General features: G+C 45.1%; 1 protein-coding gene across 10 annotated transcripts in view; it reads right to left on the reverse strand.

Moving 5' to 3' along the window:
- DOT1L (DOT1 like histone lysine methyltransferase) overlaps positions 1–18046 on the reverse strand; it is a 73136-nt gene that overhangs the window by 39573 nt on the left and 15517 nt on the right. For 9 of the 10 annotated variants that reach the window (XR_011339202.1, XR_011339206.1, XR_011339205.1 and 6 more), the window contains 5 exons: positions 16539–16613; positions 14006–14069; positions 12189–12417; positions 9582–9676; positions 6711–6773 (listed from right to left, as the gene is read on the reverse strand). Coding sequence is in view for 2 of the 10 variants with exons in the window: in XM_069877975.1 (XP_069734076.1) it covers positions 6711–6773; positions 9582–9676; positions 12189–12417; positions 14006–14069; positions 16539–16613 (526 nt within the window). In the remaining 8 variants the exon portion in view is untranslated. Of the gene's footprint in view, positions 1–6710; positions 6774–9581; positions 9678–12188; positions 12418–14005; positions 14070–16538; positions 16614–18046 lie in introns of those variants that run through there. The other variant, XR_011339209.1, reaches the window with a different exon arrangement.

Here is an 18046-nt window from a genome sequence, read left to right on the forward strand (position 1 = left end):
AAGGCTGAAAGAAGATTTTAAACCAGAATTGCTACCTGTACCCTCCTACCTGCTGGAGGCGACACATTTTGATATCCCCACTATAGTAAGTACAAAGGGGATGTTGGAGACTGACCTCAGAGATCCAACCTAACAACATTCTACCTGGTATTTTCAAGATCTAAAGCAGAATGCAACATCAGAACAGTTCCGAAGAGCACAGAGTATTTTTCCACATCTCGTACTAGAACAGTTTATTCTGGGGCTCTTTGTGCCCAGTTTGTGAATGGAGACCATCTCTCGAGATTATTTTTAAGAGCTAATTTTGTCTCAAAGACTTAATCTGTTCTGTAGTAAACAGTCCCATGGTTGAGAATCCAAGACCCAGTAAAAGAAAATCCATATGCAAGCCAACTGTACTTATTTAACAACTTTTGCAAGTCAGCTTCTATACTCCAGCCCTCTGTGCTGCATGGCCAGTTCCTAATCTACATGAGGTTTTCCTGTACTAATAGGAGAAAGAAAAACACTGAGAAATAAGGAAACATCATTATAAAGCCGTGCTCCTGCAAGAGAATAAAGAACCGGCACAATGTGAAACTACTTTGGAATACTAAGCTTCATATAAAGGTCTTGAAATCCAACCTCACTGGCTGTTACACTTCATTTGGATCCAGTTACACTATATGTTCATCCTGGCTGTGTGGTTCCGAAGGGCAGTTATAACCAAAGCGTCCACGCTTTAACCTGATCTAACACATACGGAGACTGAATACTTCCCCCTCATCCACTTTGGAAAGATACACCCATGTTACAATTCCAAGGAACCACAGATGTCTTTAAACTTATTTTTGTATTTTAATGCTATCCTAGCTCACACTTAGGCAATAGCTGAGGGAAAAAATCTCACCAGGAAAAATACTGGAGTACAGAAATAACCAGATGGTCAACTGCAGTTGGGAGAAAACTGGTTATTTTCTCCCCTCTGGAAGCAGGACAGTGATTCCTGGATCCACAACAAGACCTGTTGGACTGACTGCTTCTGACCACCAGTTTCTTCCCCTACTGTTTTTAGGGAGCAGTGATCAATAAATGATGGACTAAAAGTAAAAAAGTAGGGTCTTCCCCATCAACTGACACGGGGAATCCAACAAATTCTCCCTAAAATCCTAGTCAGCTCTGTGGTTTACAACTATTTTGAAAGTGAAACAAGAACTGGTAAGGAAGCTCCAGCTGACTCTTGGCCAAGGGCTGCAGAAGACAAACCAGCAGAAGAACACGGTCCATTATGGGCACGTAGGGAGAATCATAGAATGGGTTGGGTTGAAAGGAATCTCAAAGCCCATCCAGTTCCACCCCTGCCATGGGCAGGGACACCTCCCACTGGATCAGGGGCTCCAAGCCCCATCCAACCTGGCCTTCAACACCTCCAGGGATGGGGCAGCCACCACTGCTCTGGGCAACCTGGGCACCCCACCCCTACAGGAAAACATTTCTTCCTAAGATCTCATCTCAATCTCCCCTCTTTCAGCTTAAAAAGAAGGTGGCACACCCCTGCGAAGCAGTGGTGACAGCTACCGGGATGCACTCAATCTCTTCCCACCAGTGTCCCCACCCCCATCGCGTTCCTCTTCTCTCTGCGAAACTTAATCTCCTTAGTGAATAATGAATGGAAGGGACCATCTGTAATGCAGATATTTTCATCTGATTAGACAATGCAAGAGATGTGCTTTATCTAAAAGGATAATTAGCTCAGTGAAATCCGCTTGAGAGAGCTGCCAGCCTGCATCGTTTCTAAATTTAGAAGCCAAAACAGGTTTTTATTCAGGTTTTTCAAACAGATCAATTTGCTCTACAGAGCCTGCAGAAATCGAGTTACAGGATTCGATTCCTGTAACTCTAACTCAAAGGAAACCGGCAGGCCAGCGCCTGGGGGACCCAACAAGAGGTCCACGCCAGCGGGTGCATATTCATCACGTAGCAGAGCAACAGTTTATGAAGGTCAAGGCCCTGCGCCGCGGAGGAGAGCTCTGTTCTCGCCCCAGCGCTGGCCTGGGAGTCTCTCTGGTAACGCTGTTTGACCGGCTACACAAAGCCATAAATTCACAGGCAGAATTGCCTCACTCCATGCAAACACTTGGCTCACAAAACCCAGTCGTTTCTGCCTGGAAAAGTACACACGGGTTATTTTTAGGTCCCTGTTCTTTTCAAAAATAACTGGAGGCACGAATCCAAACCTCCAAAACGTGGCATCCTTTCAAAGCCACAGGGGACGTTTGGAGGGCTTTTCAAATACCAAAACATCGAGTTTCCCGCTGAAATAGGACATTCAAAAATACCTGGGACAAAGAGCTATCTTGCCCTTTCCTCAGCTGCAGGGCGCTGCGAAGCAACGGTTGTTTTTAAGAGCGGATGCTGTCGGTTATCCCCACAAACCAGCAGCTGTAATCGGGCAACATGAGAAGATAAAACTCCTCCACAAATCACTCTGCTTCTGCTCAGAACAGAAACTTCCAGGAAAACAAGCCAGGCAGGACACCCCCAACTCAGAGACAAGCTTGCAAGCTTACAGAAGCCAAGCTTCCGCTGATTTATGCACAAGAAAAATCACCTCTAACCCCCGGGGCTGAACCACAGAGCATCCTCAGCCGTCAGAGCTACCGGGGTTTCCTCGGAGCAGACAGCACGTGCATCAGCGATGTCCACCCAGCCAAACTCCCTGCGCCTTCAGCAACGCTGGTCTCTGTTGGCCTGGACTGATTTCGAAGGCTTGTAAGCGATTTCCAAAACAAGCGTTCATGGAGCAAGGGAAGATATTCCATTATAATAACCCTGAGTAAACAAAAACAAACCAAATCCTGCTCTCCAGCACAAGGCTGATGGGCGACTGAAGCTACCACCAGCTTCGCTCAGAGACCAACTCCAACCCTGGAAGAATTCTTTCCCCTTGCGGAAGAGCACAAGCAGCAGCAGGCTCCGAGGATACACTGAAACCTCTCTTCAAGGGCACCCCAGAAGGACACTACAGCACTTTCTGCTGCACAGCAATCCCAGCGCTGTGCCTCACGTACCTGAGACTTTGAGGCCACATGAGGACATTTACAGTTAGAAACCATGAAAACCCATCTGCCTCTTAATTGCAATGCCGCTTTTTAATGTGATGGCTGCACATGTGCTGAAATTCCCCAAGACAGACTCGTTAATTATCTAGGCCTAATGACCTTAGAAAAGCCTCCTGTTCTCTTCAGATGACAGTTTTCTTGAGAAGAATGGTGTAAGGCTATCTTGGAAACCTCTCAGTTCCACAGGAAGAGAAAAAAGAAGATGAAAGGAGTTGAAACAGTGAGATGTGTTGGAAGTGGAACATTCTGGTCCAAAAAGTTGAAGCAGCTGATGATGAAGAACAGGTTCCTTCTGAATGCAGACAAGAGAACTAGCAAAGAACATGGTTATCCCTAACTGATCAGCTATCGGACATCAACAACCATACAACCGTAGCACTGGGATGTAAATATTTACAGCAAGTTGAAACATAGCAGCTGGCTCTAAAAGCCAAGACAGATTCTTATCAGAAAATGTTACTCCCCTGTTTTTTTATTCAATTACAATCACAAGATTGAACAGCTCATCATTTAAACTGAAACCCAATTCACCTAACATTATGAGATACAATTACCTACAGCGGTTGGAGAGCAGGATCTTGCAAACCAACGTATGATGAGCAACTTTCCTCCCACTCCTCTCACCTCAAATGGATCTTCCCACTCTAAAGCAGCAGCGATGACCAGTTCCTGGCAGCTGGAGCTCTGCTGAAGCCTTCAGCATCCAACATGCCTCAGGACACCTGGCCACTAGCTCCCGGAGAACTTTAATGCACAATCATCACCTCACAGTGACTACGCAAGGATCTAACAAGATCTGCACCTTGGTGCTCATGAACCATTTCTCAAGAGAGACTTTTATGACCGTGGACAAACCAGAAAGGAAATACACTTGGACTATCACGATTTATTTTAAATGTTGTCACTGGACCTTGCTCATCAGAACTGATGTGTCCAGGCTCAGAACTTCCATTAGTAACAAGAATATTCCAGTGATGAAGATGAGCAAGCGAATGTGATGGTTGCAGAGCTGCAAAGGGCAATCAACTGCTGCCTCACCAAAACAGCATGAGCTGAAAGGCAAGACTTGCAGCAAGCAGATCGCTTTTCAGTGAGAAATCAAAACTCCATTTGAGCCTAGAGCTGTCCTGGGCGCTTGCCTGTTAAGAAAACACCACACCATAACCCTGCAGGCCCAGCTCCAGGATTTATTGCTGCCTTATGTACCACAATTTCTACTTCTACAGCGAGGCAGCTGTTACGTGCATGAATTCAAAACCACTGAGCACACTGTTCAGACAAAGCTGCAGGTGGGATCTGAGACTTCTTCCCATTGAATTTCTGCCAAGCTTCCCTCCTCCAACACTTTATTAATCTCAAAATATTTATTTCTTATATGACTGCCTATAACATTAGAGTGGAATTCACCAGTTAAAGCTCCGCTGATGACAGACTATTTCAATTTGTGCTTATTTTGTCTCCAACATTCGGAATTTTGGGACCTCAACAAGCATTTTGCAGGGACAAAGTTGTTTTCCAGAAAGATAAAGATGCCAGGATTTTAATTCAGTGCCTTCCAGTGTCTTCTGCCTGCACTGAGACAAGCTTGCTCTCTGTTTGATGATCATCACCTACAGAAGATGCCATCGAAAGAGTTACTGAAGAAAATATACAATGCAAATGTGAACCAAGGATGTTTGATGAAGCAATAAAACCTACATAAAATCTGCCCTGTGTGTCTACATGTAAGAGACCAAAATCTATCTTCAAGCATCACTACAAGATGATAGAAAACCACTTTTCCTTAAGACAAGAACTGTTCAGCTCTTCCCAGCAAAGTAGATTGCATACTGAAGGGAAATTTTACTCTAAACACTTTGCAGAAAACAGAGTTATAAAAGCCAAAGAACCTAGTGAAAAATAAACAGCTTGGTTTCAATACAGCACCCACTCTGCACTTGGAATGCGCAATATGGAAGTGCTCGCTGCCTACAGCAATCAATATGCTTTCAATATTTCAGTCCAAGTTCCTATCCTATTCTTTAAATTACACAGCTCATAAGCAGAGTATCTTCAGTAACGATTCCTTTCATGTGATGCCAGCTGGGTGACACAATGGAAAAATGCCATATGGCCACTTCATGAAAAGTAAAGCGTTCACAGTGTTTCCACAGCAGGAAAGAATTAGCAGCCTGGTATCAATCCTGCTGCAAAGCAGTCCCACTGCAGGCCCAGCACCCTTGGAAGGGAATCGCACCATGCAGTAATGGCATTTCAGGAAGAAAGTTCATGCAGGTAGCGGCACTGTCACCTGCTCCAGCCTGATTCCTGAAGGGAGATTTGGAGCATTAAGACAAACCCTCTACAGAGCACCAGGGATCCCAAGAGATGTAGAAAATTGGGAAATAAAGGATGACCATCTACAATCTGCCATTTGATCCCACGCTGCTGGAACACTGAAAGCTGTGTGGTTCAAACCATTCCAGTAACACAGCCATCATGGCTCTGTACAGAAGGAAAACGAACCACTTGTTCTCCAAACACTTGCTCACACTGCAGGACACATCGCTAGCTGCAGGGAAAGAGTGATTCAGCTTCTCTGGGCAATTAGGGAACAATCCAGACCCATCCAGCCTCTTCCGTGACCACAGGAAAGTAGTAGGAGAAAAAGAAAAGATGTATTTTCAAACTCCCAGTGGGTTCCTGTTGTACTATCGTTACAACAGTTTCCTCAGTGGAAGTGATTAACTAGGGAGTGGGTCTTCCTAATGACATTAAAAAAGGGGGAGAAAAGGAAAAGGGAAAGGAATGGTCCAGGACAGCATACGACTCTGTGTGCTTCACATTACCACTACCAAGTGGACACACATCCACAATGATTAAGTAACATTTGGAGGAAAGGGAATGCTATTTCACCATGTGTCCCTAACCCCAAGAAGAAAGCTGCCTTGTGACCCATTTACTCCTCCTGCTCCAGCTCCACCCTCAGAGAACCTAATCCCAACCCTTCCCAAATCAGAACTAACCACCCACCATCTTTCCCGAGCCTACAACCCATCCCTTCCCTCCCTCTGTCCTGTTAATTGGTCCTGCAGAGTTTTCCGCTCTAATCCCGCAGCGCTGGCGTCCATCCAGAACTCTGTCCACATGCTCCCCAATGCCAAAACCCTCAACATCCCACCAGATCCCAAGGGATCCCACCTGCTGCACAGCCAAAGCTTCAGCTTTTGTTTCAAGCAGATTTCAGAAACCCAAGGAGGAGCTGCCATATTCAAGTCTACCCAGTGCAACCCCACATGACGGAGAGCGGGAGGGGAAGTAAAAGGAGATTTAATACAAACAGAAGACATATGGCAGCTCCAGCTAAAACAACAATGTTTTAGAAGAATAAATCTTCCAAGAGCTTCTGAAAAGACCTGAAAGCCTTCCCAATAACACTGCACGACACGTCAGGCAGGACAAAGAGGGCCCTGGGAGGATGCCTTGGAGAACACCATCCTCAGGATCAAAATAAAAGCGAGGGAGCAGATAGAACTCATAGTGCTACTTGGCTGGTGAAAAGGTGAAGAGGACTTGGCAAATTCTGTACATCACAAAGATCACAAAGATTTTCAGCTGAATTTCACTCACTGTGTATTCTGCATGTTTTTTCCCATACCATTTCATCCACTTTCTGAACTCTCTGTCCATCGTCTAGAAGAGAGAGGAAAAACAAAAGCACCTATTAGGACATCTTGTGTTACCAGGTACGTGGCAGTAGAAGGAGGTACAGCTCTGACAGTGGTCACTAAGCCCCACGACTGTTTGACTGGTTTGGTTTAGTTTCCTTAAAGCCTTGGCTCAACCGGGACGAAGTCAAAGCTGGGATCTTCTCCTCTCTCTCCCCTTCATCGAAGTTGAACATTCTAAGCAAGGCAATCCGAGCTGACACTGCTCAGCACTAAAAATGGCACAACCCTAAGTAACTACTGCGTTGTGGTATAATCCCACAGTGAGGAGGAGGCACTGAATGCAGCCCATCTAAGCCAAGAGAGCAAAGGAACAGGATAAATACAGGTCTGCTAGGGTAAAGGAGAAAGCAGAAAGCAAGGCATTGCCACAGCGAGCAGGAGGAGGAGCCAGGGAGAATGCCTCAAACTACATATAAAGGAATAGAGCTGCAGAGGAGGGGGACGACTGCTGCCACCCAACCAGGCTGGCGCTGTTTTTCCATAGCCCAAATACCAGGGAAAGGAAATAAAAACCCCAGACATCAAGCTTGGTGCCTTACAAACATGCATCTGCACATTGATAAAATCTTGTCCCCATCTGTTATCATTGAATCATGGAATGGTTGGGTTGGGAGAGACCTCAAAGCCCATCCAGTTCCACTCCTGCCCTGGGCAGGGACACCTCCCACTGGATCAGGGGCTCCAAGCCCCATCCAACCTGGCCTTGAACCCCTCCAGGGATGGGGCAGCCACCACTGCTCTGGGCAACCTGGGCCAGGGCCTCCTCAGCCTCACAGCAAAACATTTATTCCTAAGATCTCATTTCAATCTCCCTTCTTTCAGCTGAAAATCGTTCCCCCTCGTCCTATCCCTGCACGCCCTCCCCAGCTTTCCTGGTGACCCCAATTAAGCCATTAGTTCAGAGTAGCAGTGAGGGTCCAGCTGCCCCTATTCTCCACCTCTGAAAATGAAATTCAAGCATTTTTGGAAGACTGAAAAACTGTCCTGATCTTTAGGATTTGACTCCACGTGTGGGAGGGCTCAAATTTGGAGGTAGCAGGGAAAGGAATTAAGGGAGAAAAGCACAGCAGGAATTCTGGCTTCACTGACCACTTGGAGATGGTGGAGAACTCTGTCAGCAGGTCAATAAAACAGTGTGTGCTGACAGATGTGCTTTAAAGTTCTTTCCATTTCAAAAGCACTCCAAGGCTTAGTGGGATAACTCCCAAGAACCTTCAGTATTTTCATACATGGTGTGAACTTACATTTTCATCTTAGGACAACCTCACTGAAACAAATCTATAATGTTCTTCCTCTTTACCTGAAGGTTTTCAGAGCCATCTGTGTTAACCATCACAGTAACCAGAGAGGTGTTGCCAATCTTAACTAGAAACTTAATCCAATCCCTTCCAAAAATGCTTGTCAGAGATGAGGAGGAAAACTGGTCCATTACGGAGCACAACAAGATGAGCTGCACGCAGGCAACCTCACACGTTCTGACACTGGGGAGTTAAATTTGAGAGGACATTGTCCATAGCCAGATGAATAACACAGTGTGTTTTGTTCACCCAGTGATCTTAAGAAACACCGGGGTCAAACTGAAGATTCCTCATGAGTTAATATTCCTAATATACAATTTGTGGGTAATTTCTTGTTTGCTAACCGTTTTTGCTAAAGCCTTGTGTTTGCACAATGACAGGAAGGGGTATGGGTGAAAGTGAGAATTTCATTTTCCCTCTTTAACACTTTGATAACGAATACAGACAGGAGGCCAGGCCTTGCAAGCGACTCCCCCATGAAACCAAACGCTCACACAGGGGGAGTGCAAAGCGTGCTCCACTTGGAAATTTCCAGTGGGTCAGGGAAGAGAAATCAAAATGGATTTTTAGATTCCTGTCTGATCCTCCTCACTGCTGTGTTTACGCATTTTTGCCCACAGCACTAAAGGAGGATCAAGGATTTTTACTTTCGCCCCTCCTGAGCTGCAGTTTTCTCGCCTGCACAGACCGAGTCAGCCTGTTTTAACAACACGGAGGGATAAGTTTCTGTTCAGTTTACTAAAAGAAGTAAACTTCTCATGGTAAGGCATAACTAACCTTTATCGTTTGCTTGCAGCTCACTTGCCTTCCAGGTTTGCCTTGGAACTGATTAGCTTTGTGTGTCCCCACTGGCACAGAAGTGTAAAGAAAACTGCCTGCCTGACTAAACGTTATGCTTTTTTATAGTACAACTTCATTTCAGTGCCTACTAAGCAGCTGTTAACCAGATACCTGACACCGGCCTCATCAATTAGCCTGCAACAGTTTAATAACTGAGCTGAACTTAAGGTTTAGGACATTAAGAAGGGACATCACTACCGTAAACAGCAACAAACCTTCAAGAAATATTTGTTTGGTGAATTCATTCCTAGATCTGCTTAATGCCATGGTTTCTGGAAGATCTGTATCAGAGCCATTTCAGACTCAGAATGATTGTGGGTGTTGAGGTGAAGCTTATATCATGGTTCCTTTAGAATAGGTCCTACACCCCCACTGTTAAAACAGCTTCACAACTCTTGGTTCTAAAATCACCTCAAAAACATGCTAAAGCTTCTTCTATGCTCTCCCCAAGTGCCAAAACATACCCTTCTCTCCCCAAGCATGCAGTGCTCCAGGTCCTACTGCCTCAGGAAGCAAAAACAACCAGAATAAAACTGTTTTTCCTCCTGTACAGCACTTAACCATAACCCTGACCCACAGAGTCAGCCTTCAAATGAGGAATATCCACACAATTCGCTTCAAAACAACCTCACCTCAGCATATTTGGCTGGAATATCAGCTTTCTCCACACCGTAGTGATGTTTGCAGTTTGTGGCTGCAGCCACTTGAAGCACCACCTGGCCCACACCTGCAGGAAAGAAAAAACAAATCTGAGAACGGGTTTCAACAAAAAAACAAAAAACAAACAAAAAAAAACGCAAAGGGACATGTGAGCTCTTCAAGCAAAGGCTGAGAGGAAAAATGTGGGCAATCCATGGGATGAGGCTTCATGGTAGGATTTCAACTCCTAGTTGTGCCTGGCAGTTCCCAGCGGAACTCTACCATATCCCAATTGAATCATAGAATCATCAGGTTGGAAAAGATCCACTGGATCATTGAGTCCAAAAAAGCAGATTTAAGGCAACGTCCATTACCAAAGTCAGTCCCCCTTCCCTACAAGATATGAAATGCCACGAACCTGGTACTCAGGAAAAAGGCTTTATATCCTAACTAGAAAGGAAGCAGTGCAATTCCACTTCTAAGAATCATGGAATGGATTGGGTTGGAAGGGACCTCAAAGCCCATCCAGTTCCGACCTGCTGCCCTGGGCAGGGACACCTCCCACTGGATCAGGGGCTTCAAGCCCCATCCAACCTGTCTTGAACACCTCCAGGGATGGGGCAGCCACGGCTTCCCTAGGTAACCTGGGCCAGTGTCTCACCACCCTCAGAGTGAAGAATTTCTTCCTAATGTCTAATCTAAATCTCTCCCCTTCCATCAGATCAGGTTGCTCCAAACCCCATCCAACCTGGGGCAGCCACCACTGCTCTGGGCAGCCTAGGCCAGGGCCTCCCCACCCTTATCATGAAGATTTTCTTCCTATTTAGTCTTTGTCCTCTTTGCACTTCATTAATAAGAGACAGCAAAACAGTTCTGTCTCAGCTCTTTGATCATCCACACTCTCCCCCTGCAGAAATTGTTCATCTCTATTTGCATGTGGATAAAATGGACATTTGGATGCAAAATGGGAATTGGCAGAAAGGCCCAAAAAAACAAATAAAAAAAAAAAAACCCTGAGCAACACCCCCTTGTCTGCAGCTCTCGTTGTGCCAGCCAGCGCTCCAGCGGTAATGGTTTAAATGCGGGAGTTCCACCCCTCCAATTACGAGGGTTGCTTCCCGCCGGCAGGCAGTGAAATGGAAAACAGCAATATGTTGGCTGTGCAAACGGGCCGTCCTCCCGGAGTCGCTCCTGGTTCTCATGCGGTCATCTGCACAGTGATTAAGTGCAGTGGGGAGACGACAATGCATTTTGTGTTCCTCATAGACAAAAAGCGATGCTTCAGTGAGCTCCTGATCATAGCGGGGGTTGTAATAAAATCCTCAGTGACTGCCATAATGAACGTGGAGTGACATTATTCTCGTGTGCAAAATTTTGCTCGTACAGAGAGAAACTGCATGAATATTTTTTGTTTTTAATATAAGCTGGGGTGGTGGAGAGGGAATGCATTCAGACAAGGTGTTGAAATGGCAAGTAATTACTCTTGGGAGCACTTGATGGAAGCAGAGTTTGGAGTGTTGGGAAGTTGATCTGGTTTTAAGCAATACTGAGTCTTGCCAGTGTAGTGGAAGCTTCTGAAATTCTGAGTGTTGAACCCCATAATATTTTCTAAAGTATTATTCTGAAGTAGAATCACAGAATCATTAAGGTTGGAAAAGCCCTCTAAGCTCATTTAGTCCAACTGTCAGCCCAACACCACCACCTCTACTAAACCATGGCCCAAGGTGCTACGGTCACACGCTTTCTGAGCTCCTCTAGGGATGGAGACTCCCCCACTGCCCTGGGCAGCCTCTGCCAGGGCTTCACCACTCTTTTGGTAAAGAAATGTTTTCTAATATCTGATGTAAACTTCCCCTGGAGTGACTTCATGCCACTTCCTCTCCTCCTATCACTTGTTACTTGGTTGAAGAGAGAGTCGTATTGCAGAGAGCGATGAGGTCTCCCCTCAGCCTCTTCTTCTCCAGGTTAAACAGCCCCAGATCCCTCAGCTGCTCCCAGAACCCCTGTTCTCCAGCCCCTTCCCCAGCTCCATTCCCATTCTCTGGGTGTGCTCCAGCCCCTCAACGTCCTTCTTGGAGTGAGGGGCCCAAAACTGACCCCAGGATTCAGGTGTGGCCTCAACAGCACCAAGTACAGAGAAATGATTGTTCCCTGGTCCTGGTCCTGCAGACCATACCACGTTCCCACGTTCGGATAAGACGGGCATTAACCGAATGAATCCTCAGAACAGATGAATCCTTAGAAATTCAGCAGCTATTGTTATCTTTCAAGCACCATTTTTAATATTGTTTCTTCTAAGTGTATCAACCAATAGCAACAGAAACCAGGAGTTTTCTGTAACAATGGTTTATTGCACTTGCAGGCTGACATTTCAGTAATGGCACTGGGAAGGGCGTTTGAGACATCTGCTGGGTCATAAACAGCAGGAGCATCACTGGGGATTATCTAAGAAAAGGTGCTTATTCTGTAACACAATCCTTAGTCCTGCTTTACTTTCCAAATATGAATTTCACTTTGTTTTCACTTTGCTTTGTTTTTTTTAAAGAGGAAAAACAGCAAAAAGAGAAAAAGAAAACCTACAGAAGTTCCTGGTCACTTACCACTGCCCAAGTCAACAAACAGATCATCCTCTGTCATTTTAATTTCATCTATCATTTGGGCCACTAAGTCAAAGGAAGTTTCTCCGTAAACCTCTGGGGAAAAGGGCTCGTAGTTGTTCAGTTTCTCTGGATCAGTCACCGAGTGGTTGTACACTTGCTGCAGGATGTGCCGGAGGAGCCCGTTGGAGGGACGAGTGTTCAGCTTCATCGGTTGGGTGGTTCCCTTCCACTAAAGACAAAGAGCAGGAAGGAGAGGGGAACACAGTGTGAGGACAAGGAAACGTCACCAGCACAAGTCTGCGTAGAAACGAGGGGAATGCCCTCCCACCTCCCTCTTTTTTCTCTCTGTAACGATAAAAACAGTCAATGAAACTAAAGAAATCAGTCGACATCGATTGCTCTGTGCTTTGCTTCACCTCAACTAATGGGTTATTTCAAATCTGCCTGCTGGAAATCGGTGGGGAAGGGGAAATTAAAGAGATGTAAAAATCAATAGGCACCATAAAGCTTTATACTGACTATAGCTGGAGTAGGTGTAAAAGTTTGTTCACTCATCTTTTATTTACTGCTCGTCACTGAACTGACATTGACTGAAACGTCAATGTAAGAGCAGATTCACTTTATTTCAGGAGTTGGAGGACGGGAGGGATCGTATGTACACAAACAGGGACTGGAAGGAAGAAGATGGAAATCACGCGTCCTTTCTTCTTCAGAAAAAAAACCTATCCTAAATATAAAAGTTAGGTTTAAAATGTTTACTTCTTCCTTGGACAAGGAAAAACAAACAAGAACAGGACTACTCCAGGAGCCCTCCCAAACATTCCTCTGTTTGAGTGTGAGATGGCAAGAAGAGAACAAAACAAGTCGCATTTGCCATTTGAGATCATGATTCCAAGTGTTGAAGAGCTTCACATTTTTAGCCATTAACCAACACAAGCATGAGAACACCTGAATCCAAACAAGCCCAAGCTTTAGGGAGTTGTAGGCCCACAGTGAGGAGAAAAGCCTGCAACAGAGTCGTCTTGCTGTAATATTGCAAACTTCAAATAATTCCCTTAAGAGGGAAAAAAAAAAATCCACCAATACTTTCAAAATTAAACGGAACAGTAGCATCAATTCATTGCTCAAGTTTTGCTTCCTCCAATTCAACCTTTATTAGGGGCAAGAAAACCAAACAGCTTGTTAAGTTGGTCTGAAAAGATGACATTCTGGTTTTGCCATCAGTGTGAGCCCCAGCCCAGAGAGGCTGAATTGACTGACAAGCAAGGAAATTCCTAAGCCACGGATCACTTCCACAATACACAAGAGAGTTCATATGGATTATTTAAGTACACATAAGCCTCCGATTTCCCCATGCAAAAGTAAATCTGTATGATAAATCCCTGTGAAACATCCACACGCTAAATGCAGAGAAATCTCCTCTTCCCTCTGAAGGTAACTCAGCTGTTTCAAAGTGCTGAAACAACGGTGCCAGAAGCGCATGTTGCGCAGTAACAGCTTACAAACCTGCTGTTGGGAGAAAAAAACCACTTTATTCTTTTCTTCCTATAAGAACATCCCTCCCATACTAACTCCTTGCCTGCCTGGATGTGATCAAGGCTTAATATCAGCCTTATTAACTGCCTAGAAGAACAGAGGTGCTGAATACACATAAACCAGTGTTACAGCAGTCACCGCTTTCTAGGTGTTATTTGCTGTACGTGCACTCAGACCAACTTGATAAAGAGAATCAGAGAATCACAGAACCACCAGGTTGGAAAAGACCCATCGGATCATCGAGTCCAATCATAATAGCGTGTAATGAGGTAAATACATACCAACTGATGAATGCTATCAATGGCTCGGTTGTACTTGTCACAAAGCCTCTGCATGCTTTCAAAGCTGTGTGAGAAGAAAGAGTACAGGGTCACTTAAAACCAGAACCCCAAAAGGTAGGTTTGAAGGTAGAACTTGGTACTTTTTTGCCATCACATATTGTAAATAGGTGGTTATTTAGGGTTTGTTTCTTGTAGCACACGGAATTTCATACACTCAGAACTCTGTATACTGTTTCCTTTACTAAAATCCCTACTAGACCAGGGATACATGACAATACTCATTTAATTCATAGAAAAAGAACTGAACTCGAAGCATGATTTATTAGAAAGTTCTGCATTCTCATAGTCATTACTTTCTTTTCCATACACAGCAATTTAAGACATCTGTAAATGTTTCTGCTTTGTTCCATCATCTCTCCATGACAATCAGTCCCAAGGCAAGGAGAGACATTTCTAGAAATTAACTCTGGGACTGAAAACGCAGAGACCCAGGATACAACCTGAAATTTCCCCCATCAGAAAAGAATATCGAGGGCTTCATGGGCTGGTTGGGATTACAGTGATTCCAGGCAGATGCCTTAATGACAGAAGCAGAGAGGATTAAATAAATTCATCTCAGGCCAGAGAAGAAAAGATATTACCAGAAACATCATCCGTTACACAATCAGACCCATAAAGCAGCAGCCAAAAAAAAGTACAATTTGAGGAGTTAGGGGAGTAAGATAATTAAATCATGGCCATCCCCAGATCTGGAAGGTGGCCGGGGATCCAGGGAGCATCACGAGGAAGTGGCTCTTCAGTCTCCTGATCCTCACTACCAGTATCCCAGCTAGGCCGCCTCCCTGAGGAGCGCTGCTCGCTTCCACTTCAGGCTTTCAACCACCCGTGTTTAATTCCACATTAAGACAAAGCAAGAGGCTGACACGGGTTTTTGTCTGCGCAGCACAAGCATTTCTATAATCCGCTGCTTTTCATTCTCATCCACGCATCAGTATCTGCTGCAAGTAATTTTTCTGATTAAATTTTTCCAAATGAGTAGAAAAAAAAACCAAAAAAACAAAAAACCTGTCATCTTGGTGATGGTCTTAGACTTCCTTGAAAAGTTGCAGAAAGTGAGGTTTGACACTTGGGAACAGAGGGGTTTCTTTTTTATTCGGCATGGTTGCTGACCACACCGATGCTGCCTAGTCAAACATGCCCAGTGCAGATGCCAGAACTACAGAAGTTACAGCATTGCAATCCCTGTGAGTGATCCACAAATCCAAATTAATGGATTTGATGACAAGGGATGCTCGACCCCGATTTCTCCTTTTGAATTTTTCACGAGGAAGAGAGGGACTAACAAGTCTTGCAAAGGAACAATTGAAATGAAATTAAGAGAGGAGGAAGCAATACCCTAAGGAGATCACAACACAAGCATCCGGCGTTCAGGACAACAGCCGGTGATTACAGTGATGTAGTTTCATCTGTAAACTTCATTGTAAAAGTTTAGTCATGCTGTGGACTTAAACAAATCCAATCCTTCCTATGAAAGCAAGGAGGTTTTTGTAACCTGCAGCTGGAAGGTTGTCTTTTTCCAGTCTCAGTACAGCCCAGCCAATACACGGAATCTCAGACCTCTCCACAGACATGCTGCAGGTCAGAATCTGCCTCTCCCAACCTCCAAGTGAATGCCACACACTGTACATTCATTTTCTTTGTGGAATAGGCACTCAAATGTAACTACAGGCATCTTAAAATTACTTCTAACTGCCCAGAAGAATGGTATGAATAGGGCAAGAGCAGTATGAAAGATAAGACAAGGGGGAATGGCCTCAAGTTGCACCAGGGGACATTTACATTGGATATGAGGAAATACTCCTTCACTTAAAGGATTGTCAAGCACTAGGAGAGGCTGCCCAGAGAAGTGGTGCAGTCCCCATCCCTGGAGGCATTTAAAAGCCATATGGATGCGGTGCTTAGGGACAGGGTTTAGTGGTGGGGTTGGCAGCATGAGGTTTCTGGTTGGGCTTGGTAGTCTTAAAAGGTCTTTCCCTGTGACTCTGAATAGCCCATCATTTAATTTAGACCCTCATCCAAACAGCATCCCACCTGCACTGAACCCTACCCAGCAGAGCGACGAGGATGGTTACCCTCCTGCAGTCACAGAACACGGCCCTAACAGACAGCTCCGGCGTGCCACTTTCTAAACAGGAACGCTTAGTTCCTGCAAAAGCAGAAACTTCAATGCCATTCAGATTCCTAACACTGGATGCAGTCCAACAGCGCAGATACCGATCATTGTTTCGGAGTGAGTAATTCCAACGTACCAGAGCTCAACTTTCTGCTGTGTGGAGTTTCCAATTATGTCCTTAATCCAAGAGCCTTTGCCAATATTGCTGCTACACATTTCCTACCAAAATAACTCTGCAGGGAAGCCAGCTCAAAAAGAAAACTTCAGTTCGTAGTGTCTAAGAATAACCAGCTTATAGTGAATCAGTTTGTAACCGTGCTGGCCGGTCCTTGCGGTGGGTAAACAAAATATTCCTCTCACCTTTTTGTATCATAGTCAATTAGAACATAGTTTTCCATAGCAAGCTTGAGATCTGGGATTTCTTCACAGACCCACCTGGAACGAGAGAAGAGATAATGAATAAAAACATCTCCAGTCGAGTACAATAAGGCAGTCTGTCTCAATTCTAGACAGGCATTGCTACGTGTAGAGACAGAACACTGCAGCAGACCTGAAAGATCACAGTGTTGTTAGGAGGAAGGCAGACGTCACGAAATGCTAATTGGAAAGCTGCAATGGTTCGCGTTTGTGTTGAATAATCAGGACGGTGCCCACAGACATTGGCAGTAGTTTAAAGCTCCTGAAATGGCACAACTTCAAAACGAGGCGATAAATGCATTCAATGCTTTGAAAAATACTCAAAAACCATGGCTGATGCAAATCTAACGGGAAGCGTAATGCACAAGTGCAATATTTTGAAAGAATTCTGATCCTCTAACAAGCTTTGACAAAGCTGAATGTGGCGAAGACATTTCCTACAGCACCCCAAAACCACTGACCATTCACAGCGACGCCATTCTGCGATTTCATGTATCTAAGTGATATTATCAACACCTCCATGCAAGTTCTGAGCCCTCACGCTTACGTGGGGAGCAAAAAACAGCTCACTGCCTTCTCCTCGCCGTTATGTGACTGACCTAACTTCAAGCTCAGGTGGCTGTGCAGACAAAACACCATTTTTTGTACCTGCACCACCCAACCACTAAAGCCTGCTGCAGGCACAGCCCTGAAATGAGGTAAGCCTGCACAGTGAGGATCTAAAACCACTAACAAGAACAGCTTTTAAGCAATCTCATAAGGACAAAACATCAAATCCCCTCAGGTGTTTGGGGAGTTTGTGTTAGCATTTATTACAAGTTCTACAGCAAGTCACCTCCCTACCAGCAGAGTAGGGACAATCACTTCCAAATAGTGGAAATGCTAACAACACTGCAACACAGAATCATAGAACAGTTTGTGTTGGAAAGGATCTTAGAGATCATCCAGTTCCACCCCCTGCCATGGGCAGGGACACCTCCCACTGGATCAGGGGCTCCAAGCCCCATCCAACCTGGCCTTGAACACCGCCAGGGATGGGGCAGCCACAACTTCCCTGGGCAACCTGGGCCAGGGCCTCACCACACTCATGGTGAAGAAATTCCTCCTTATGTTTAAATCTGCCCCTCTCCAGTTTATCCCCATTGCCCCTCGTCCTATCACTCCAAGCCTTTGTAAACAGTCCCTCTCCAGCTTTCTTGCAGGCCCCTTCAGGGCCTACCTCACAGCAACAAGGAGAAAGGGAGAGGAAGAGGCTGTGCAGGACCAGAATTGAACAGAGCACACCAATGTTTTCTTATCCTTGCTTTGCTAAAGACTGGACATAGACTGCCATAAGCACCAAAAACTGAATATTCGCTACTCATTTCTATGCTCAAAAGACATCAGAATACAGCAAGCGGAAATTAAGTCTGTTTGACAGGGAGATTGTACTGCAAAAACATCACGTCGGC

The sequence above is a fragment of the Phaenicophaeus curvirostris genome, chromosome 28 (assembly GCF_032191515.1).
Source record: "Phaenicophaeus curvirostris isolate KB17595 chromosome 28, BPBGC_Pcur_1.0, whole genome shotgun sequence".
Taxonomy (NCBI): Eukaryota; Metazoa; Chordata; class Aves; order Cuculiformes; family Cuculidae; genus Phaenicophaeus; species Phaenicophaeus curvirostris.